At 36.4% G+C, this 24,655-nt stretch overlaps 2 protein-coding genes across 4 annotated transcripts in view; both read right to left on the reverse strand.

Moving 5' to 3' along the window:
* Positions 1–15,417, reverse strand: part of LOC142336444 (uncharacterized) — a 40,024-nt gene extending 24,607 nt beyond the window's left edge. The window contains exon 1 of the mRNA XM_075385284.1: positions 15,389–15,417. The gene's annotated coding sequence lies outside the window, so the exon portion shown is untranslated. The remainder of the gene's footprint in view (positions 1–15,388) is intronic.
* A 116-nt stretch (positions 15,418–15,533) lies between these two features.
* The window catches only part of LOC142336443 (exocyst complex component 1-like), a 58,010-nt gene continuing 48,888 nt past the window's right edge, over positions 15,534–24,655 (reverse strand). For all 3 annotated transcript variants that reach the window (XM_075385281.1, XM_075385283.1, XM_075385280.1), the window contains 3 exons: positions 24,377–24,527; positions 20,928–21,073; positions 15,534–15,947 (listed from right to left, as the gene is read on the reverse strand). In XM_075385281.1, the coding sequence (XP_075241396.1) occupies positions 15,606–15,947; positions 20,928–21,073; positions 24,377–24,527 (639 nt within the window). In that variant the 3' untranslated portion in view covers positions 15,534–15,605. The remainder of the gene's footprint in view (positions 15,948–20,927; positions 21,074–24,376; positions 24,528–24,655) is intronic.

The raw sequence follows: 24,655 nt of genomic DNA on the forward strand, positions 1-24,655 counted from the left end.
GACGTTCAGTGGATCACCGACAAAATTTTCAGAGAAAAGTTATTTGTTTAATTGGCTTCGACACTTTCTTCTCGCACTTTTCTTATGAAATTTTGGTTTTTGCCTGTTTTTGTTATTGTTTTCACAGCCATAAGACTTATTGTGATGTCTTGTTAATTATCTATGCATGACAAACATTCTTTTCTTCCCTTCGGTTTATATCTGAGCGTAGTTATTGAGCTCCGTTGAAAGATTTTGAGTTTAATGCTGTTAAGAGTTTAGAAAAAGATTTTCAAAAATTTTTGAGCATTAATCAATCCTAAATTTTTTTCGTGATAAAATCCTATATTTTAGTGCTAAAATAAATCCTCTCCGTTCTACTGCAGCCAAAATTATCCGGTTAGCAGTTTTATCTTCTACCTATAAATTTTAAAACTTTAATGCCACGAGATTTCACAATGTCTTTTAATTTTCGGGTACTTTATTTTTTTATCCTTTGAATTCTTATCACATAATTCTAATGCTGAAAATCTTTACTGGTTTAAGAAGAAGTTCAACGGATCATAGATAACGTTTTCAGAGGAGAGCTTATGATTTGAATTGCTTCGACATTTTCTTCTGGAACTTTTCTAATGAATTTTTGGTTTTTGCCTGTCTGTGTTGTTGTTTTCATAGTCAATAACTTGTTGTAAAGTCCTATTGATAAAATTTGATTGGCAAAAAAATTGTTGTCCCATCGAGGCATAATTTAGCGTATTTACCGGCATCCCTTGAAAGCTAATGAATTTAATGGCGTTGATAAAACGTGTTTTCTCAAAAATTTCGTGGTTCTAATGTATTTGCTCATATTTGTTGGTTTTTTGAAAATATATTGATAAAAAATAGCAATCCTATTGCTCTTAAAAATCAGCTGAATATAGAAGAGTTTTTATTGAAAAGTTCATTTTTTAACTTCGACACCTTTCTAACTCAATTATTTTTGAATTTGCTGTTTTTGTTCTTTAGGTTGTTTTAAATTGCCGACAGGTCTCATAGACTTGTAATTGAGGCTTGATTGAAGAATGTTACCTGAAGCAGGCAGGTTATAGCGAATAGTCTTGAACTTTTTGATAAACATTTTAAAAAATTTTTCAAACTTTTCAGTTTTTGTTGTTCTTTTTGTCAAATTGTAACATTTTTTCATCAATGAGAGGTCCCAATTTCTTGTATTTCAAGAGATAACATATCCAATGATATTAGTTGTCACTGATGTTTTGTTTTTTGTACAATATGCGTTTTTCTGAACGTTTTTTGAATCGCCAATTTTTGTGTTTCTTTTTCTCTTCTTTCAGAACAATCGCGTAATAGCAGATCCCAATGGTTTCCAAATGTGGCCCAAGTAAACTTATTTAATCTCTCAGTATAAACCCTTCAGCTGAATTAGTAGAACTAACAATTGAATTAAAATTATATAATATTCAGATGATAGCCAATGATTTTTATGTTAGCAATAGTTTGTGTTTTCGCAAATCGTTTTTAATTTTTTGAGTTTCTCTTTTTTTCGTTTCTATGGCTTAGTCTAACCAAAGACAGGTTCTTTTGGTTTTGCAAGGACTGTTTAGTAATTTATCAAGGATTATTTAGTTAAAAGATTAAATTTCAAGTTTCGCCTCACTGTTCGTTCTTTTTGTCGCTTTGTTACCTAGTCTCATTAAGAAAACTTTCCATCTGCTCTATTGTTAGGAAAAAGTAAACTTGTGTAGTTAACGTTTTATCTGACTGCATTTTGACATTATTACTAGGTGCTTTTAAATTTAAAAATTCAGTTTTTGCCGTGAAATTTTTGTTTGTGCTAATTTTGTTGTTTGTTCTTTTTTGTCTCTTAAATAGTCTCTTTAATGTCAGATCACGTTGGCGCTGTAATGAGGCATGGCATTATGTAATTTAATCAGTAGATAGGCTGTGTAACGATTGTTTTAAACTCAAACATCTATTTTTGTTATCTCTTCATTTGGTTGACAATTTAGTCCTAAATGTAGATGGGCTCGGGTCGGAACATCATGTGCGAACGCACATTAACGAGCCGCCTTGTTGAATTTAAAACTAATAAATTTTATATGTTTAAACGCTCGGCTTAATAATATGATCTTTGAATTTAGAAAAGGTACCAAAAATGATATTAATTTCTCCTTTCTCGATTCGAAATAGCAGGCAGCTGAGTTGCAAAAAATGTCATTGTAATCAAATTATTTTCATAACTTCTGTGATGAGAAAATTATTTCTAGTTCTTCGTGCGTTTGAAAGCATGTCAATACTGTCTCCCAATATAATGCATTGACACACTACATAATTTTCCTGCATTGTTCGGGATGAGGATTCAAATTACCTAAATCGAAGATGCGCAATATGAACTTACAGCTGCAATATTCAGACCAAAACAATCCAAAAAATTCTCTCGTTAGAAACGTGTTTTTTAAAACGTGTATTTGGTCGGCTTTATAAATTTTATTAGTAACCAAATTACATTTTGATCACTTTTAAACAATAAAAAAACGTGTATCGAATTTAAATCAGAATGACAACACCGACGATATGAACATAAACGGCTCCATGAACATAAAAATGTTTTCCGGTCTTTTAGACGGGCAACTGTTATGGGTGAGGAACGTCCACGGGCAAAAAAAGTGTGCCTTGACAGAATTTTTTTTTCAGGTAGCAATCTGGCATTATCACTCCCCTGTTGCGACGCAAACTAAAAACCAGCTCCAACTTTTTTCATTGATTCAAATTTTTCAAACAATGTTTTGTCTTGACCGTGCCAGACAACACTAATAAACAGTAAATGTTTTTCAGCGCAGTTTCTCTGGAAAACAAAACATTCAGCTATACTTTCAATTATAACATTTTTTCTGCTCATAGTTCGTATTGAAAAAACTTACTGATAATCTCTGAACATAATTCTAATAACAATTTTGCTCTGAGCAGAGTACTTCAAGATAATTAAAATTGCGGAATTAATTTGAACTGCTACTGAAATCAAGCTGCTGAAACAGTCTTAACATTTTTCAAGTTTCCAAAATAGTTTACATGTTGTTGCCAATGTTATTGCAACTTTCAAGATGATTCAAAAACCGCCAAAATTGCAACAAAAACTTGACTCTTTTGTCCAACAACGTGAAACTTAGACGTGCTCTTTTAACAAATTAACAAATGATTAGACTAGAGATATGTTTTAAAACATAATTTGGCGACCATCCGCCTTGATAATAAGGACATAAAACCTTCTGAATTAAATTTAATTTTTTTTTTGAAACAAAGAGGGGGCATGAGCACACCCCAAGACTAATATCCAAGACTACGACAGAGTTAGTTTCTTATTGCAGACGAGCCAACCAAAGACGAAGAATTTTTTTTCAAGGGTTTTCAGACGTCACCCGACCAAGAAGGCTTGACATTTTTTTGGTTACAGACGTCACCAAGAGATGATCACCCGAGGTTCCAGACGTCACCTTAGAAGTCCTTTCCCCGGTTAGACGTATCCAAAAAAAACGTGATTTTTTTTGCGACAAAAAATCTCAAACTCACAAAAATTGTCCCCCAACGAGCTTTTGGTAAATGGTTTATGAAAGAAATAGCCGTGAGCAACTACAAGTCAGCATGTAACGAAAAAAAACACAAATTGCCCGAAAAAACGATCTTTTTGCATCGGAAAAACTCAAAAACAATTTTCTCAATTTGTCGCAAAAAATCTACATGAAAGTAAAATTTTTATTTGAATAGAACACTTCAGTTGGACTTAAAATCAACTTTATTTTGGTTGAACACCTTATGTAAATTTTTTGCTCAAAAGATGAGAAAGTCGCAAAAAAAGCTTTTTTGAGCGTCAAAAATCAAAAAACGTTTTTCTAACGTTTTAGGGAAAACCTTCTAATAAATCCAAAAAACCCATTGATTAGCCCCCCTGGGTTTGTTGGAAAATAAACTTCAAAATCAGTTTATCGATTTCGCAATTTTGTAAAGAAGCAACTCAATTTTGACAAAAATTGCTTCTTTGAATCAAAAAAATTCAAAAAACGTTTTCCTAACGTTTTGAATAGAACATTTAATAGTTCCACTGAAACCCATTGATTAGCTCCCCAGGTTTTGTTGGAAAACAAGTCTCAAAATCAGTTGATTGAATATACAAACTTATAAAGAGGCAACTTGAAATTTGCAAATTTGCTTCTTTTACTTAAAAAACTCAAAAAAACATTTTTCTAATGTTTATTGGAAATTTTCAGTAGATAACAAGAAAGCGTTCGAAAAAGCTCCTTCCGTTTGTTTGAAAATAATCTGAAAATTTATTTGATTTATTTCCAAACCGCAAAGAAGCAACAGGAAAGTGGCAAAATTGTTTCTGTGTTATATAAAAATCAAAAAACGTTTTTCTAACGTTTTTTTTCTTATTAAAGAAAAAATCAATCAATTTTCAAAAAAGAGCTATTTTATATACCTCCGCAGTTCATTAAAAAACAAGCTGAAAAACTATATAACCATTCTGCAAAACCGAAAACAACAGACAGAAAATTACTGAAAAGCTTCTGACAAAAAAAACCTGCAAAGAGGTTTGTGTTTTCTTTGATCTTAATTGCATACTACTAGCAGCGAGCCTAGTTAATGGGGTAGTATGCTTTCCTAAGAAAAACCGACATTTACACTTATATTGTTTTCATTTTGCATACTACTAGCCGCGCATCTAGTTAATTGAGTAGTATACACTGAAAATACCTTCTAAAGAGAATTAAAAGAGAAGATAAGATCTCAAAAAGAAGTAAATCAAAAGCTCTCGAATAATTCCCCACTCAAACTCATTCACGCATATAGTCCCTTTAAGTTGGAAAATTCAAACGTCTCTTCTTTTTTGTCCGCGGTCTCAGAAGTTGCCGAAAGAAGTCCCTTTTCCCCCTTTGGTCTCAGTAGTCACCAACTGAAGAGGAGTGTGTTTCCGTTGGGTCGCAGTAGTCACCAAAGTAAAGATGAGCAATTCATAGGTGGCAGATAATATCCAGAAACAAATACAAGCAGTTTAATGGTAGCAGTTGTCCTTAACTTCATAAGAATCGCAAAACAGAATTTCTTGGAAAAGAGCTTCAAAGTAGACCCAGCTTTTAAGCAACCAGTTTTCTCTGCTTGTCTGTAGCTCACGTTGCCTGGTCGCACCGCATTTTAAATTCTAAAAAAAAGTTAACTTATTTTGAAGAAGTATCAATATAGATTTAGTTTGTTTGGTTTTAGGTTTTATTTGTTCCTAAAACTCCACACACAAAAAAAAAGAAAACACTTCAATAAAATTTTTTCTGGTACTTTGATTGTGATTAAAGGAGAACTAAAATTTACAGGAGAATCGTTGCGAAGTCATATATGTAAAAAAAATTGAAAGCAATTATTTGGTCCTGTTCAACAAATCAACGGAACACACGCGCGAACGCTTAGTTTTTCCTTTTTTAAGCAAATTTTTAGCTAGATTTAGCACCAAAAAAACACCTTTAGGATTCTTGTTTTTGTGAAAATTTGCGTTGCTACTTTTGAACGAAAAGAGCTAGGCTGATTAGCCTACAAAAACTTAAGAGGTTTTTAATTTACCATGAAGTCGTCGCTCCGTAAATTTCGAGCCGTTCTTTACCTTTACTTTAAATACAACAGAACCATTACGAGTTGACTACAGCCGGTTCATCAAGATGACAAAAGAAAACAGCCAGAAGTTACAATACGCATTGAACAAGTTCAAAATGACTGAGCTCAACATGAAAAATCAGCTTGATCTCTTACAGACATCCGTTGAGCAGAGAAAAAGCTTCCGCACTCTTTCTTTGTTGATCAACAAAATCAAGGAGAGCGTTGAAGAGCTGATGACAAACCTTGACAGCATCATGATTGAAAAAGTAAGCTCCAGTAGCATAAATTCAGTCATGAAGCGTCAATCGAACTTGATCTCTCGTCTAGAAAAGTTGGAACTAGAGGTCAACAGTCTCGACGATGATGGTCAATTGAGTCAATCATCAACTCGAGTGCGCGATGACATCAGCTGCATCTCACAGTCCTCAAGAAGACAACTCGAATTGCATCGATTGACACCGGTTTCCCGAAACTCAGAGCAAAACAACATGACAGTTAAGAACCCTGCCAGCGATGTCTCCCCTCCAGTGCCAAGCCCGGCGAAACCATCGTTTTTCCTTCCGCAAGGAGAAACTAAACCCAACCTTCTCTCCAAATTCCTTCAGAGCAACAGCCAATTTGCGCAGGATACTAGAGAATTGACTGAAGAATCAGTAAAAAATTTTACGACGGTTGAACACATAAATCAGTCAATGTCGTTGTTAGCAGCCCCAACACCAGCATCAACCCTATTATCCAGAGCAAACATTCAAGACAGATTTGTCTTGAGTAATCCTCAATCCCCAGTACACAAAGTTGTTCTCAGAGAGCAAGAGAACACTTTCAACCAGTTTGCTTCAATTCAACAACCATCCATTCCAATGAATCAAACTGCAGTCTTATTTCCTGTTGAATCTATTGATAACCAGCCGGAATTAATTCACTCATCAATTGGAGAATTGAACCAGTTCTCTAGTTCAAAGCTGATCACATTGCCCGAAATGCCAATAAATCAACAAGCAAATGCCACAGTTAGACCAAAAGAAAAGTCTTCTGTTCCCTTAAATAACAAAAGAGAAGATCAAAGCATACGACGTCTTGCATTAGATTTACAAAACTCAATTCAACATAATTGCCCAGTTAGCAAAACCAATACATACCAAACATCAAGTTCATGCAATTTGAATGAGCAAATGCTTCAGCGTCAATTTCATTCAGAAAAAGGAACAAATAGAGTGACAAATGAGACCACGCCAAATCCATATTGTTACGAAGACAGTCGACACAATCCCCTACATTTTGACAACAATCAAAGTGCAACTGCTCAAACTGTTTCAAACACTCAATTTTCAGCTGTTCCAATAATTGAAAACCAGAACAGCGGTAAATTGGTGTCAGCAATGTCGTTACCAACAGTAGCGCAAACAAACGTTTCCCAACAATTTCAGAACCCACTTTACCCAACTGGAGTTCATTTTAGCAATGGAAATCGAACGGAAGAACCAAACAATGGAATTGTTTTCCCCTCAAATACAACAATCAACACCCAAGGTACCAACCTTGTTTGCTGTACATCATCTCAGCCACCTAATTGTCCGCTTACTCCGGAAAATCCCTTTACAAACTACCAAACAGCCATTTTTCCCCCCTTTACTCAATATATTAGCCAACCAAACATTTCGGGAAATTCGAAACAAATTCCAAATTGGTCTTTTTCTGGAAAGCAACTGTTTCAGCCACGAACTGAAATACAAACAGAAACAATCCCGTTTGAAAATAATTTTAATTTACAGACCACAAACAAAATTTCCATTAAACTTCCACCAATAACAATATCAAATTTCAATGGTAACCCACTGAAATACCATGAGTGGATAAACAATTTTTTCAACCTAGTTCACAATAATACTAGCCTTACGGATACACACCGTATGACATACTTACAGAACTCGGTCGTAGGAAAAGCCAAAGAAAAAATTCAAGCCTACTCGTGTGACCCAGCTTACTAAGCGATTGCTTTGAAACAGCTCATGGATCACTTTGGAGATCCCAGCATTGTTGTGAATGCTTTCATCAATCAACTGGAAGCCTGGCGTCCGAACAATGACTACAACAAACAGAGTTTCGTATCTTTTGCTTCTTTTCTCAAACGATTAGTGCAAGCTTTTGAATATTTAGGCTTCAAAGCCGACTTGCAAAGTTCAACATTGATGAAAAAGGCAAAAGAAAAAATTCCATATAATATTTTGACAAAATGGACGGAGTATACAATAACATCAATTGGAAATCAACCAACCGTCTCTGATTTTCAGAAGTGGCTGGAAGTACAGGCCCAAGTATACGACAAAATCAACAGAGAAAATGTTCATAAGCCGTTTAATAATTGGAACACTTTCGGTCACAACAGTAATAGCAGTAGCAGAATCAACAACAACAATGATAATAGGAACAGCAATGCTATGAATCAATTTTCTAATACTTCACAAAACAATTGGAAACCGAATTCATTGCACTCAAGTCGACCTGCAAACCAGCATTGTCAACCACCCTTTCCTCCGCGTAAAGATGCTGATCAGTCAAACAGGTCTTGCGAGAAATGCAAAGGAAGTCACATACTCGCAACATGCCCTGAATACCAGAAATGTGCGCCAGACCAAAGGTATGACATTGTGAGCAAGAACAATCTTTGCTCGAACTGTTTAAGCAACAGACATTTTAAGCAGTCATGTCCGTCCACAAAACGATGCCAAACATGTAAAGGATTTCACCACACAACTTTGCATGATCCTTCGAAACAAGTTAAGCGGCCCACCGCTGCCTTCTCAACAAGCAATCCCAATCAGCCGACACAAAATCTAGCAAGCCCCCAAACACAGCCATCCTTTCAACAACAAAATCAAAACAAAAGTACTGACACTGTCAGCAGTACAAAGAGCCAGCAGACAAGATACGGCCAGTCGTTTTCTGGTAAAAGACAATCACAGCAACAGATTATTCAACGCGCCCATTTGAGTGCTTCGAATCCGACCCAAAACTTCAGTATCAACCAAAATACAATTCCTCTTCCTGAATGGTATGAACAAATACAAATAATACCAGTTTCATTTGTAAACGGAAGTAGTGTTTGATACCTACGCCTTGATTGACCCCGGAAGCCAGTTCACCTTCCTGCTGGATAAAGTTACTAGCTTTCTTGAGCTTCCCTGCGAAGCACAAGCATCAACAACTCTGCAGTACCTAAACACTGAACATGAAATGCCACTGTCCAAAATTAGTGAAACAGTGACAGTAACGCCTTATGACAAAATCAGTCAACACTTCAGCATTGCAAGAGCCTATAGCACGCCATGTCTCAATGTATCACCCGCTAACGTTCTTGAACTCAATCAATTATGCGACACCTTCAAGGAACTTAGTCACATTTATTTCCCTGACATAGCCAACGGTGCAATAGGCGCCCTTCTTGGTGTCAATACGTTTCCCTTCACATATCCAGTCGAGGTAATCCAAGTTAGCAAAAAGCGTCCATTCGGCGTAAAAACAAAGCTTGGTTGGACTCTCGCTGGAGGGTACGAGCTATCTCCTAAAACAAAGAACTCAAACAAGCCCCCTCGGCAACCATTCATTTACCATGTCTGCCGGAAAGACACTGAAGAGGAACCATTGGACGAATTAGTTCAAAGATTCTGAAAAATAGAAGCTGAAGGTACATTACCCGAACAGAATGAAGACAGCTCACTAGACCAATTAGCAGTCCAAACAATGGAAAACTCAATCTGTCACAACGGTGAAAGATATCAGATTGGCCTTCCTTGGAAACCTGTAAAGAAACTCCAGAATAACTATTTCTCAGCAGTCAGTCAACTAAAAAGTCTACAAAAACGACTACAAAACGATCCCGGTCTCAATCAGAAGTACAACCAGACACTCCAAACAGACTTGGATAAAAATTTTCTCAAACCAGTCGAAATGCAAGCACCACCCCCAGAGTCAATATGGTACTTACCTCATCATCCAGTCACTAATCCAAACAAACCCGGAAAAGTGAGAAGAGTTGCCAACGCAGCATCAAAATTCCGCGGTGAATCACTGAACTCAAATCTTCTAACTGGTCCTGATTTGCTAAATACCTTAGTTGGAGTGCTGTTGAGATTCAGAGAACACCCGGCTGCTGTTTTGTCAGACATCGAAGGAATGTTTATGCAGATTGCCGTGAGACAAGAAGACCAGTCTGCTTTTCGTTTCCTTTGGATGATAGACAACTCCATTCGACTATTTCAATTCACTAGATTAATCTTTGGCGCAACATGTTCACCATTTTGCGCAATTTATGTGCTCAAGAAATGTGCAGAAGACAACAAAAGTGAATTTCCAGCCGCCTTGAACGCTATTAAACACCACTTTTATATGGATGACTACATTCAGTCCCTACCAACAATTTCAGAAGCCAAAGAAGTCATATCACAGACAACAAGATGCCTGAAAAATGGTGGCTTCAGGTTGACAAAATTTGTTTTGAACCAACCAGATGCACTTGCCGAAATCTCTTCCGACGACAAAGACGAAACAAAAGAGATCATAAGAGTCCTTGGTCAAAAAAGGAACATAACAACTGACGATTTTGTCATGTTTCCCCTACAACAATTTCCTAAAGATGCAACAGTGTACACACAAAGGAAAATTTTCAGTTTGGTATCTTCAATCTTCGATCCCTTCGGCCTGTTGTCTCCCCTGACAATTAGAATCAAAATGGTTTTGCAGCAGATTTGGAAACTTGGAAGAAAATGGGATGATTTGATACCACATGAACTACACCATAACCTCCAGAAAGTTCTAAACAGCTACTTTGCCATGCCCGAAATCCGAATACTAAGAACTGTTCACAATTTCAGTAAAATCACAAGCAGCCATTTTCATATATTTGTGGATGCCTCAATGGCAGCTATGGCAGCCGTTGCTTACCTCCGTACAACCAATAGTCAAACTACTCCGCCACAAGCATGCTTTCTTATGGGAAAATGCAAAGTTGCTCCCATTAAACAAATAAGTGTGCCAAAAATGGAACTAGAAGCCGCTGTCATAGGAGTGCGCCTTCTACAACTGATCCAAAGAGAAATGACACTGACATTCGACCAAATTTTTCTCTGGTCCGACAGTCAAGTAGTTTTGGACTGGATAGCCTCAAATAAGAAGCAAAACGTTTTTGTTTCAAACAGATTGCGAGAAATTCATAAAAGTTCTTCACCCCAGCAATGGCATCACATCTCAACTTATCTCAATCCCGCCGATCACGGAACTCGCGGTCTTGAGACAACCAAAATTCAGCAGAAATGGTTAGATCCACCCCAATTTCTTTGCCAAAGCGAGTCGACCTGGAATGAGATAAACAAACCACGCGGAACATGTGCGGCAGTCACGAGAAGTCCCAAGACAATTAAACCTATAGTCGATCCGAGTAAATTCTCAACATGGAACAAACTTCTTCTGACAGTTGCAACAGTTTTCAACCTAATTAATCGTGCAAAGAAAATGCGAACGAACAATCACCAATACACAACTGAAGACATTCAATTATCAAGAATAAATCTCCTGAAATTATCTCAGGACAGTTGTTTCCATTCGACCGTTAATTTATTACAACGTGGAATCAAACTAGATTCTAAGTGCAAAATACGATGCTTAAATCCGCTGTTGGATGAGGACGGATTACTCAGATCTTGTGGTCGATTGCAGTATGCACCAACACAACTGGATTTGGAAAAGCGTCCAATAATTTTGCACGCCAAGGACAAAATTGTTCGTTTGTACTTGGAACATGCCCATCAAATATGTATCCACCAGTCCACAGAACCAACAAAAGCATTCATTCAACAACGTTACCATGTGATTGGCCTTCGGAAAGCGTTAGCAAGCGTACGGTTTCATTGTTTCTTATGTCGACGCTTTGACCCGAAAAACATTCAACCAATGTCACCATTACCTAGTTTTCGTTTTCCAACATTAAAAACACAGTTCCCCTTTGCTAATTCTGGTGTAGATTTCTGTGGACCCTTCTACATCGAAGATTCCAAAGGCATTTTAGAAAAACATTATGGTCTAATATTTACATGCATGGTGACGCGAGCAGTTCACTTAGAAACGTGTCCAGACCTCAATACAGATACGTTTCTCAATGCCTTCAGAAGATTTTGCAGTCGTCGATGCCAGCCCCAACTTCTCTACAGCGACAACGGGAAAACTTTCGTTGGCGCTTCTGAAGAACTGAAGAAAACTGTTAAAGCCTTGGACAATGACAGAATCTACAAAGCTTTAGCAGTAGCCGATACAACGTGGAAATTCAATCCCCCATGCGGCCCTCATTTTGGCGGTGTCTGAGAGCGTTTGATCCAGAGCGCCAAAAGAACGCTCCTCCTCATTCTAGGATCCAGAAGACTCTCTTTTGACACTTTCCTAACAATTATGGTGGAAACAGAATCAATCCTCAACTCCAGACCACTGACTAACGTTGCTGAGCAGCCTGACAACGAGGAACCTTTGACTCCAAACCAATTTCTTATCCAGCGTCCCTTCAATAGCTTGCCACAAGGACAATTTGGAGAACAGCAACCTGCAAGCTTGAAGACATGGAAAAACACGCAGAAGCTGATGAACCATATATGGCGACGCTTGGTGAAAGAGTATCTGCCATCGCTTAGCCGACGGTCGAAATGGTCAAACAGCAACGATCGACCTCTCAAAGTGGATGACATTGTTTGGGTGTTGAAAGACCAAACACCAAGAGGCATTTGGCCACTGGGAAGAGTCATGGAGACAACGCCAGGACGAGATGGAGAAACACGAGTCGTAAAGGTAAAAACGGCTTACGGCACGTTCGTTCGCCCCGTTTCCGGTCTCGCACGCGTATTTTCTCCGTAGTTTTTTTTCGATTTTTCCCGCTCCGTTTTTAGGCAACGTGAGTTACCCCTTTCCCACGAATTGATGTACTGACCATATTGACAACATTTCAGCCTACAATTTCAGAGCCAATTTCAAAGAAGATGAGAAAAGACTTCAATCAATTGATGCCTCCGAAAACCCTTGATTCCCCACTTTGTGCCCTTGCAGCATGTTGCCAATGTTATTGCAACTTTCAAGATGATTCAAAAACCGCCAAAATTGCAACAAAAACTTGACTCTTTTGTCCAACAACGTGAAAGTTAGACGTGCTCTTTTAACAAATTAACAAATGATTAGACTAGAGATATGTTTTAAAACACATGTCACTATTTTCCATCTTATCAGATGGAAGTAATTTTCAAAGGATTCAATCTTTAGTGCAGTCAACAGGCAGATGCAAACTTGGGAGTGGGGAGTTACCTGTTCATACCATTTTTGGTGACGAAAAGTTAAATCCGGCCGACGAATAATTTGATCGAGCAAAAAATCTCATAAAAAGCACGACTAGTATGATTGCTACAAACTTTGTTAAAGTTAACAAAGTGAAAAAACTTCATTCTCAGAAATCAAGTTTTTGCACAATAAATTTTTTTCGCTCTCTCTCGCTTTTGGAAACGTCTCGGGCTAAAAATACAAGACTTCCCTTCGTATAAACTTGGGCTCGACTATGGTACCTGCTCCGCGTTGAATCTTTATTGTCAGCAATCAGAAAAATACCAAAAATCTAAACTTCGACAAATCGCAAAAAAGTTTTGATGTTCAAAAATAAGCTGAAACAGCCAAAAACCGGCTCCTAAATGAGTGTACAAAACTAAACATACCCGACAGTTTGCCGGAAAATAGCCGCCGTTGATTCCAATAAGCAAGATTGGGATTGAAAGAATAGAAGATATTGAAAAAAAAAGATTTTTGTACAAAAACATTTTTTAAATCCGATTTATTTTGATGGCATTTTGTAGTTGAACATAACGAACTTCTGTTTCTTAGAGAGGCTACAAGGGCTACTATAAATACCAATAAGCATTAGAGATGGTAACTAAGACTTATAGGAACGACGTTCAAATAGCGGGCATCTAAAATTGGGCTTTATGGGTTTATCCCGTTTCTACTTCGGACTTCAATTTTTTATACTGACTCTGTTCATTTTGAAATGCTTTGCTGAGCAACTGATGTTCAAAATCACTTTTAGCAGAATGAGAGAAGAGAGAAACTAGCCTAGAGAAGTCAAAAAGATATCACGCAAAATGTTGAATAAGCGGCAAAATGAGGTAAAGCGAAACATTTTTTTATTCGACGAAGTAAAAAAACATAGCAGGACAAGTCCTGACGTACAATTCAAAGAACTTTCATTGACTTAACAGAAAACTAGACCTAGAACGGACTATGAATGGATTGGAAAAACCATTTAGAAAAAAATCTGATCCAAAAAATCGAAAAAACAGTAAAAATCAAAGTGAAATTGCCGCATGTGAACAAAAAACCACGACCGATAAAGCGAATTTTTGTTCAAACACCGTATTCTCACTCTACTTTAAAATTAGAGCGATAAAATTTCACGCCGCAAAACCACTCGCTTTTTCGCTCCATTTCCTCTTTCGGCGTGACCAAAATCACTGCTCCAATTTGACTTCAAAAATCATGAAAATGTGTGAACAGATCTTAAAAAAACCATAGCAGGACAAGTCCTGACGTACAATTCAAAGAATTTTCATTGAATAAACAGAAAAACTAGACCTAGAATGGACTATGAGTGAATTGAGAAAACCATTTTGAAAAAAATCAGATCAAAAAATAAGAAAAAAAAATCGATGTCAAAATGCCGCATGTGAACAAAAAACCACTAGCGAGAAATGAAAATTTAATTCAAACAAAAAACTAGGCCTAGAATGAGCTGTGAATGGATTGGGAAAACCAATTAGAAAAAAATTCGATCCAAAAAATCGAAAAAACAGTAAAAATCAGAGTGAAATTGCCGCATGTGAACAAAAAACCACTACCGAGAAACCGAATTTTTGTTCAAACACCGTTTTCTCACTCTACTTTAAATTTGGAGCGAAAAAAATTCACGCCGCAAAACCACTCGCTTTTTCGCTCCACTTCCTGTTTCGGCGTGACCAAAATCACTACTCCAATTTGACTTCAAAAATCATGAAAATGTGTGAACAGATCTTAAAAAAAAGACAGCGCCCCAATACAATTCAAATTCTTTGAATTGTAAAAAATAGGAGCGCTATAATAGCCGGCTGAGAAGATGGGGGTGGCTATTAATTATTGTAGAAAACTAACAAAAGAGTTAATTAACAGAAATCGCATGAACTTGATATCTGAAACTACAAAACCAACTTTGCCCCCAAACAGAGAACTAATACAAAACTGACTATCGTTGGACGAATTGCTAACTATATGCTGAATGGGGGTCCAAAACTCATGAATCGCCTTTCAAATAACGAATCTGTCTCACCGACATTTGCGGAACAAATTCATCGATGAAAAATTATTAACTGAGGTACAGTTACAACTCAACTTAAGAAATCTTTAGTGTTGGAAAACCTGTCTAATTTACACAGAAACTATGCGGCTGGATATAAGTATGCCTTCATCTAGGCGAACGAAAATCGTCGTGGCATTGAGAGGCTTCCAATAGAATATTTTAAGTTGATTGAGTTTAAGTTGATTTAATCTGTTCATAATTGTGATTTGATTGGAAAAGTGTTTTGACGTAGATATCAAGATTCTCTAGTCTTCCTTCGACTCTCCTGAACAGAATGGTTTTTTAAACTTTGTTGATACAAAATGGCCTGGCAAAACACAATTCTATAAGAAAATGGGCTGATTAGTATATAATTTAAATATTTCTCACCAGAATGTAGTGACGCTGCTTGTTTCTACAGAAAATGTAATTAAAATATATTTTCATATAAGGGACTTTTGCTTGATCCGCAAGCTTCAGTTTGTTATGCATGTTTCATTCAAGCTGTTACCTGCATATAACGTTTAAAAACTAATTCTCACGGAATTTAAATTGATATGCCGGAATTGAAATTAGTGTTAAATTAAATTAAAAGCCGAGATCTTTTTTATGCATCTCTTAGAAAGAATTCGTTGATCATCTCAACAGTATAAAGTGTGTTTAAATTAGGAGAATAGCACAAATGTAGCAGTTCGTTATGTCTGGCGTGATTCTGAAGAAATTCTCTTTGAATAGCACCCCACACCACTGAGGTCATAGACTCGGGTCCGTCGCTAGAGAGGTTCTTGGCTACCCTCTGATAAAGCGCTCGGATGCCTTTCTCTACTTCTTTGGGCGTTGCCATGTTGATTTGACGTTTCATTTCGTGTATGGATAGATTTTGCATAAATCGGACATTCTCAATGTCCAGGCCGTCTTCTAATCGGTCTTCAATTTCGTCAAATAATGCCTACAAACAATAAATACATATATCAATAACCAAGAAACTTAATAATCATTAAAATTTCATTGCAATGTATAAACAAAAATGCGTTTCTGTGGTGCAAATATTTTTTTGGACGTGAAGATTGTATAAACGTTATTATGGTTCTTATTTCAATTCGTAGTCTATTCATTGTTTAATAGCGTCGCCTTGTCAATAAATTTCTTTGCATGCTCTCTTCATATTTTCCTTTAACTCCAAACCATTTTTTCATCTCCCCTCTCATTGGGTGAGTCGAAAAGAACCATTTTACAAACAAAAGTCTCGTCTTATTGATTGACATACGATCTAACATTACAACTCATTTTGCAAGATTTTCACACAATTTGTTCAATCGTCAAAGATCTCCCCACTTTATGGTTTCCCCGCTTATTGCGCTGCAATTGCTCAAAGTAGCTAACTCATTGTGCAATAAACATTCAATGTTTAAGAATCTAAAGAGTCATTTTCTCTAATAAAAATTGTTTGCAGAGCCTGAGGAGAATTTCCACAATAATCAAAACTTGCACAGAAACATGCCCCACTACTGTCAAACATTTTGCCCTCATGCAGAAGGATCTACAACAAATATGCTAGGGTTGCCTTTGGTTGTAGCTAACCTAAGCTTGAAGAAGCCAGTCGCATGGGTTAGGTGTGATGGAGCAGAAAAGGGGTGCGAGGAAGCAGTTATTTTTCCAATAAAAATGATTTTACTGAAGATTTTTTACCATACTTAGAGTAGCCTCAAAGTACCTCATTATTATTGTAAAAAGTCATTGAGAGAGTGAGGTGAAAAAGCACTTCTAAATAGCGATATATACAGTACAAGCACATGCTGAGAGTGAAAAACAGAGGAAGATGGGCATGAGAAAGGAAACACATTGTGGAGTAAAAATAGCTAAACACCAAATCAGACCAAAAACACCCAAAAAAGGCCTCGAATTAACTTCAAAAACCATTAGCAAAAAATCAACCCAACAACTGTAAAAACATAGCAGGACAAATCCTGAAATACAATCCAAAGAATTGAATAAAAACCTTACAAATACTGTGTCTGACCAGCAGATTAATTGGACAATGACAGCCCAAAAAGCAAAAACTCAAATTTGGAGAAAAAAACAATCGAACAAACTAAACAAAAATATAACAATTGCTAAAATTCTTAAAGAATTTACCCTGAAAAGATTGACCATGAAATAAGGCATTCCCAGCAGCTACACCACTCTAAGTATTTGAAAGATTACTGAGGCGAGCTTTGGGCCTCCAATAAAATTTAAGCCCCACTGGGCCTGACCTGCTTATCCCCTTTTGGAAGATCAAAGTCAAGAAAAATGTGTGACATCTTGCGATATCTATCGCATGTGAACAGTTGCGAAAATCATCATTCCAAATTGATTTTTCATTGACCTCGAAAACTTGAATTAAAAGAACAGATCTTAAAACTATGGCCAAACGAATTCCAGATATGACCCAAACAAGAAACATCTCCACATTAAAAAAAATACTATTTATTTAAAAACTACCGAATCGTTGACCACAATTTGAAAAAAAATGAACCACAACTTTCCCTGATCAGATCGCAAAACTGATGTAAATTCCGGGAAAATCTAATACAACACAGCAGAGTCTTTGTTTTAAAAACTACGAGGATTAAAATTTTTCGCAGCATAAGCACAAAAGAAATCAGTACAAACTTGAAACAAACATTGTCACGCCCCTATTTCGTCCCTCATAGTTACGTGATGATTTTCCTTTAAATATCCATAAATAAGTGCCATAATTTAGTTCATATTCAAATAGATCTCAAGGCCATATATAGCTAGCGTTTCCATCTAGGCCTGTAACCCCTAATTTTTTTATGTTTATTAAAAACAACAGCAGATTGACAGTTAACTGATAAACATTAAGTGCCTAAAAGCCTCAATATTTACCTTTTAGAGTTCCCTGACGATGAATTCGCATAATTGGTAAATAACTTCATGAGAGATTATGTACTTGGTGCTTAACAAACATAGAGAGACGTACAAAAGCCGGAAATTGCCCAACTTGTAGATCAGTAAAAATTTACGAAGGACCAATACAACTAAAGGTACAGGCCTGCGGAACGACGATAACCAGAACACCGGAGAACCAGCCTGGCGATCAGTTGACAACAATCTTTAGAACTTGACCAAAACTTCTGAAACATACCTCTGAATATTGTTATTTAATATCGCTAAAATAATCGAAGATTGAACTGGAAATATCTTTGTAAAATGCTAAGATGAAACAGGCTTCCTTAGAGATTAATAACGACAGAGTAAAGATTGTAAATACAAGGCAACTAGTGGACATATCGCACATCCGAACCGCTCAATAAAAGGCTATTACTAGATAACTTTATTCAAAATATATCTGCTAAAAATCGCACTGTGAAACATCTAAATAAGTCCTTGTAAAATGCCAATTTTTCTTACTCCAAATATTAACTACAATAACACCACGAGAAAGACACTAAAAGTCAGTGCGTAACAGATATTTATCGCTAAGAACCAAAACTTCAAGAATTCCAGGTGATAGTTGAAAGACGAAGATGTACAACTCAAATAGGATTTCAAATGAGACAACAATTACTTAACACCCACAGCTGTGCCAGAAAATCTTCTATATTTTCCACAATAATGATTTCATGACGACAGCAATTAGACAAGAGATCATCAGTCAACAGCTGATAGCGCTGTTGTAAATTTGTCTATTCAAGGTACCAAAAAATCTATCGACAGAAATGATTTGAGCAATCAATGAAGTAATAGAAAAACGATTTAAATCAACATGATAACTAAAATTATACCTCCAAATACTAATAAGCTTAAAACAGCCGCCAGCAGATAACAGTTGAAAAGAAGCGATAATGAACGGAGTTATTTTACGAAACCAGTGATTTTTGCGAGAAACTTGCCATGAATTTGTAAACTTCAGCAGCTAAACATAACCAACAAACGTCGGGCGAATTGCCCTCAAACGACCGGCGAGCGGTTGGCTTCGTCAGTAGATAACCACGGTATAGTGAGGCTAGCTTTAGGTTGATTGAAGGGTCGTGAGTTGAGCGCAGCGGGAGGGGGCACCGGGGGGGGGGGCTGTTGGGATACCTGTTTATCCCGTTTTTGAGGACGAAGAGTCAAATGGGTCAGACCAAACATCGGTCAAGTGAAAAATCGCATAAAAAAAGACCGACAGCACTAACATAATATCTACAAACTTCGTTTGAGAGCAATTAAAAACAATAACAATTATCACTTGCTGTGTATTGTCATGGTTAGCGAACCGATTTACGGTGAGAAATGCTGTTGCCACTGATGTCCACACAGCCCCCCCCCAACATTAAACCCAAGCGATTACAAAAATTTACGGTTTCCAACGTAATGTAAACCTAATACGTCAAGAAAAAATCAATTCAATTTGGTTGCAGATTTCAAAAAATACCGGCCGTAAACCGATAAAACAGCGTCAAAATCGTAAAATAGATACACAAAAATATTAAAAGTTACCAAAATACAAAAGCTAACGAAAGCACCTTAAAAATAATATTTCGTCCAATTGAAACCACCCGATGAAAAGAGGAGTTAAAACTAAAACTACTTCGAAATGCCACACTAAAAAAACTTCCATCTCTTTTTCTGGCTTAATCATACGTTTTAATCGAAAATAACGCCTACAGAACACAAATTGTGCTGTACGTAGCTTTTTGGTACCATAGTGTGGCTATACTCAGCTTTATAAATTTCTATATTTTGTGATATATTAAGTTGGAGTTAGGTGTCTTTAAATGAGAGTAAGATGTCCTCAAAAAGCCCTTGTAAGATGTCCTCAAAAAGCCCTTAATCGCTCCATTCAAGTTGCAAAGAATCATTTGGAATGTTTGGCAAGTCATGTGCGACTTGACAGAAGAACAAAAAAGTATCTAAATAGAACCAAATCCGTCCCATACAAAATTATGTTAAAAGCAGAATGAATGATGAAAAAACGAGATGCTTGAAAAACAAAAGGTTGTATAAAATGACGACAAAATAAATGAATATAAAGAGAATGTCAATAATAGTTCGGCTATTGCAATAAATTTGGTCTACTAAGATACCCGACTAATACCGGACCGATTACTCTTGAACAATCAATTGCTCTCGGACACTCAATTGTCCGAGGGTAAAATAAGGAAGGTCACCAAATGATGCTATTAAAGCTTATATAGTCCAGTTAACAGAAAAATGGAAATGCCGGGCTTTCAATTGAATTTCAGTAGTAAACTGTCACCAAAAGAGTCCAACTGCTTAAAATTGTGAACGAGAAAGAAATTTGATTGGACAAACATAAATAGACTAAAGTCGGACGAATTGCTCTCGGACGAAAAGAAGGAAGGGGTGATAGTATCCTCAATACAGCACAAAGGGGTTTAAAATAGGTGTTTTCCAAGTTCAATTTATACCACTAATAAGATTTAGGTTAAAAATAAAACCAATTTGGGAGCCACTTTTTAATCGAATTTCAGTAGCAAAGCGAAAATCTACAACAAAATAGCACAATGGTCGAGTAGAAAACGATAGAAAGGCACAGGCGACTGCAATAGTTGCTTCAAATTTCGTTCGGGAGCAATTAAAAGATCACTTATCCAGTTACAAGTCAGGTAGAAAAACATAACCGACTAACGTCGGACGAATTGCTCTCATACAAGCACTCAAACACTTCCCCTATTAGAAACTAGTAAGGCACTAAGAGCACTAACTTACTCGGAGATTAAATACCCTCTAGTATTTACCTGTTTATCCCGTTTTTGAGGACAATAAGTCAAATGATCAGACGAAAAGTCTGTGGTGCAACAATCGAAAGAAAGACCAACAGGGCTACTATAAGTATTTTGAGAGCAATCAAAAATTAAAATCTTTCTTGAGAGAGCTAGAATACTTTCTATATATGGTTGCAACACGTGTATGTAACCTTAAGTGACTGGATTGGCGCTCCAACGTATGAGTCGACGTATAGACTAAGGTTCTCTTGATAGCACCGCTTCGTCTCTGCAGTCAAGTCCGCAAACTCAGTCACTCTAATCCAACGCAAGAAGTCTTGCAGAACGTTGAAGTTTTCTAGAAAAAAACAACCAACTATAACAAAACTAAAAACCAATTTCGGCCACTTTTCTGTCCGTAATATCAGCAACTTTTCCTTCTAGCATTTTGAAATTTAACTCTGTACATTTGTTCGAACATCAGTTGATTAAAATTCAATATCTACAATTTAGCAGGCAGATTGCCAGAGAATAGCTGCGATAGCATCCATACCTCAAGCTTCAAAATACAAATGAAAACAATGAGGCCTAGAAAAAAAATAGAGTGAGATATCCTCAATTGACCTCCTCCCCCCTCGCTTTTCTGATGTCAAAGTCATTGAAACACGTGACTGTATACTGAAATCCAAAAGCACATCATCTAACTAACCTTTCAAAGCATATAAAATCTTTCATTAATTACACTAAGGTACAGAGTGACAAAAAACCAACAAATGACAGAATTATTAATAATTCATGGCAACTTTTCGGTAGCAAATGTCTTAGCTTAAAAAATTATAGCAACAAATTGATAAAAATTAAAAGGATCAATATGTTCTAAAATATAAGGCCGATGAATGCCCTATTATTATTGAGCAGTGACACGCCAAACAAAAGAAATAAAGGTATAGCTAAAAAAGGTAACTGATATTTAACGAATCACAGTGTCAATGTCATAAAACAACTAAGTACCAACTGAATAAATTAAGTTCACTTTTATTATATCAGCTACCAATGCTGACTTGTCATTATTAAGACGGCGATAAGACGACCAAAAAAGCAACAGAAAAATTCACTTTAAACTTATCAAACCATATAGCTTCAAAACCATATAAATCATTGGGAATCAACTGGAAATATTAATAAGGTTCCTTATAAGATAAAAAAAACGCGCAAACTGAAATATCATTGTTATAGGATAAGATAAAAAAAAACGCGCAAACTGAAATATCATTGTTATAGGAAAACTCATGTCAAAGTTCAAAAAGCTATAACTAAAAACATAAAAAGGGTCAGTCAGACAATAAAAAACAACAAAAAGATGCAACCACTAAAATCTATTTTTTAAAGAAAAAAGAAGTCATAAACATTAGCTGTCCATTGAGGGATTCAACGCATCGAGAAAAGAACCATTAGAACACGATTATCAGTCTTAACAGCGTTCCCGGAAAAAAGCGAAAACAGACATCAAAGTGCCGCACGTGAAAACAATATCTCTCAAAAACGGATAATTGTTCGAACACAAATATCTAACACAACAAAAAAAAACCGATTGAACAGTTTTCAATTTTGCTTAAAAATCAATATTTTGCTCTCTCTTTACTACTAGCGTGCCTAAAAGCGAAACACAAAATGACTTCTCATTGACATCAAAAAGTAGAAAAATGTGTGAACAGATCTTAAAAAACGTAGCCAGCTATCTATTACATAACCAATTCGATAGAATACTCAATTCGAAAAAGATGGAACAAGAGGATTCAACTTCTGAAATCTATTTTTTTCATATATCTCCACAATTTGAGTCTGATTCTCAACGGACATTGTGATACTAATTCTGTCCAAAAGAGTAAAAACCTAATAGAGAAAAATATAGCTGGCAGATTGCCAGAAAATATCCGCAATAGATTCGTAGATCGGCAGTCTAAAAAAACAGTAAAAAAGATAAATCAAAAAAATTCGTCTTTTCATTGAAGGCTAATCTGTTATATTTTGATTAAAAATCTGTATAAATTATTGCTGCCTCTATTAGCTGATCTCAAATAACCTTCATTTAGAGTGACACACACCCATTTGACCTTATCTCTTTGAATTAAAGTAAATAAAAGTCAATTTCAAAGTGAGGAAGTCATTTTTGAGAGTGAGGTAAGTCAAGTGTGACCAAAATTTAATCACGCGCATGAACAAAAAAACTCGCTCCACTAAGAGCGAAAAATGACGTCACACATGCAATTCAGTTGAAATTGCATGAACGAATGAACAAAAATTGGCTGTGACGTCATATGGTCGTAACAAAAATCATGACGACGAAATAAAAAAACATAGCAGGACAAGTCCTGACGTACAATTCAAAGAATTTTCACTATGAATGGATTGGAAAAACCATTTAGAAAAAAATCCGATCCAAAAAATCGAAAAAACAGTAAAAATCTAAGTGCAATTGCCGCATGTGAACAAAAAACCACTAGCGAGAAAGCGAATTTTTGTTCAAACACCGTATTCTCACTCTACTTTAAAATTAGAGCGAAAAAACTTCACGCCGCAAAACCACTCGCTTTTTCGCTCCATTTCCTGTTTCGGCGTGACCAAAATCACCACTCCAATTTGACTTCAAAAATCATGAAATTGTGTGAACAGATCTTAAAAAAAAGACAGTGCCCCAATACAATTCAAATTCTTTGAATTGTAAAAACCAAGAGAAGGCCAATAAAAGCCCCAGCTATCGCTGTGCGGCTATTAAAAAGACACACACCAAGAAAACAACAAACAGAGAATTTAAAAAATGAAATCTTTTAAAAATAAAATTATCCACACTGGCATCTATGTATCAACCTCAAAAATAGTTCTTCTGATATGATCAAACAGTAAATATCAACCACGCGTCACAAGAAACACTAAACAACAAAAAAACCAATAAAAATAGCTAAAAACAAAAGCTCTTCATTTAATTCAGTAAAAACTGGCCAGTCAGACATTCAAGTTTCTCCCTTTAGTCACACATCTTTTAGGATAGGTCCCAAAAACAATTGCATAAAAAATCCAAAAGGAAACCTCATATCCGGACATTTGAAAATGCCGCACGTGATCAAAGAAGTTTTGCAAAAAGCACTCTAAAACTGCTTTATTTTTATGTAGCAAACTGAACTGCTAACTGTTTTCACGTGCCGCATTTGATTTTGCATGCTGTAAAAAATAGATCAACATAGCACAGCTTCGAGTCCTAAAAACCAACGCTCCAATACAATCCGAAACCTTTGGATTGTAAAAAGTCAAAAAAATTAAGAGAATATGAATTATAGCTCAACTCAGCTATCGCTATTGTAGATATTAATAAACATAACCCCGTACCGCCACACGAATTGCTCTCGAACGACAGAAAAGGTCCAAGCTTACTGAATTACCCTTCATACCACGAAGTGCTGCTTCATCAGCAGCTTCGATGAACCGCAAAATTAGCTCAGGAAAGCTCTCATAGAGGTAACGGAGAGATTTAATGCCAAGATTTCAAATGTTTATCAATTTCTTGCAGTTCAACGTTGCATTTCTTATCGCATTTCAACAATAAATTTAAGTCTTGATTCGCATTAAAAGCAGCTCATTTTTCAATTATCAATACTACTCTTACCCAATTTGATTACTTCTGCGGGTGACCTGTCGTCTGCTTGGACTTGATTCAGTCTAGTAATGAGAACATAGAGGAGCCGGTGGATCTTGTTGAACATGGCACTGCTATCTGCACAGCTATCAAACATGTCACGCGAAGCACGGCTGAACTCCTGAAGATCAAATCATCTTTTATTTCACGGAACCAAATAAGGCCTCGTGATAGAACTTTAAGGATACCAGTTATAGACTACATTATCTTGACCGTAATTAGTGGAAACCATAACACAATAACTGAGAA

This window comes from Convolutriloba macropyga, chromosome 3, assembly GCF_964194025.1.
Source record: "Convolutriloba macropyga chromosome 3, txConMacr16.3, whole genome shotgun sequence".
NCBI classification, from domain to species: Eukaryota; Metazoa; Xenacoelomorpha; order Acoela; family Convolutidae; genus Convolutriloba; species Convolutriloba macropyga.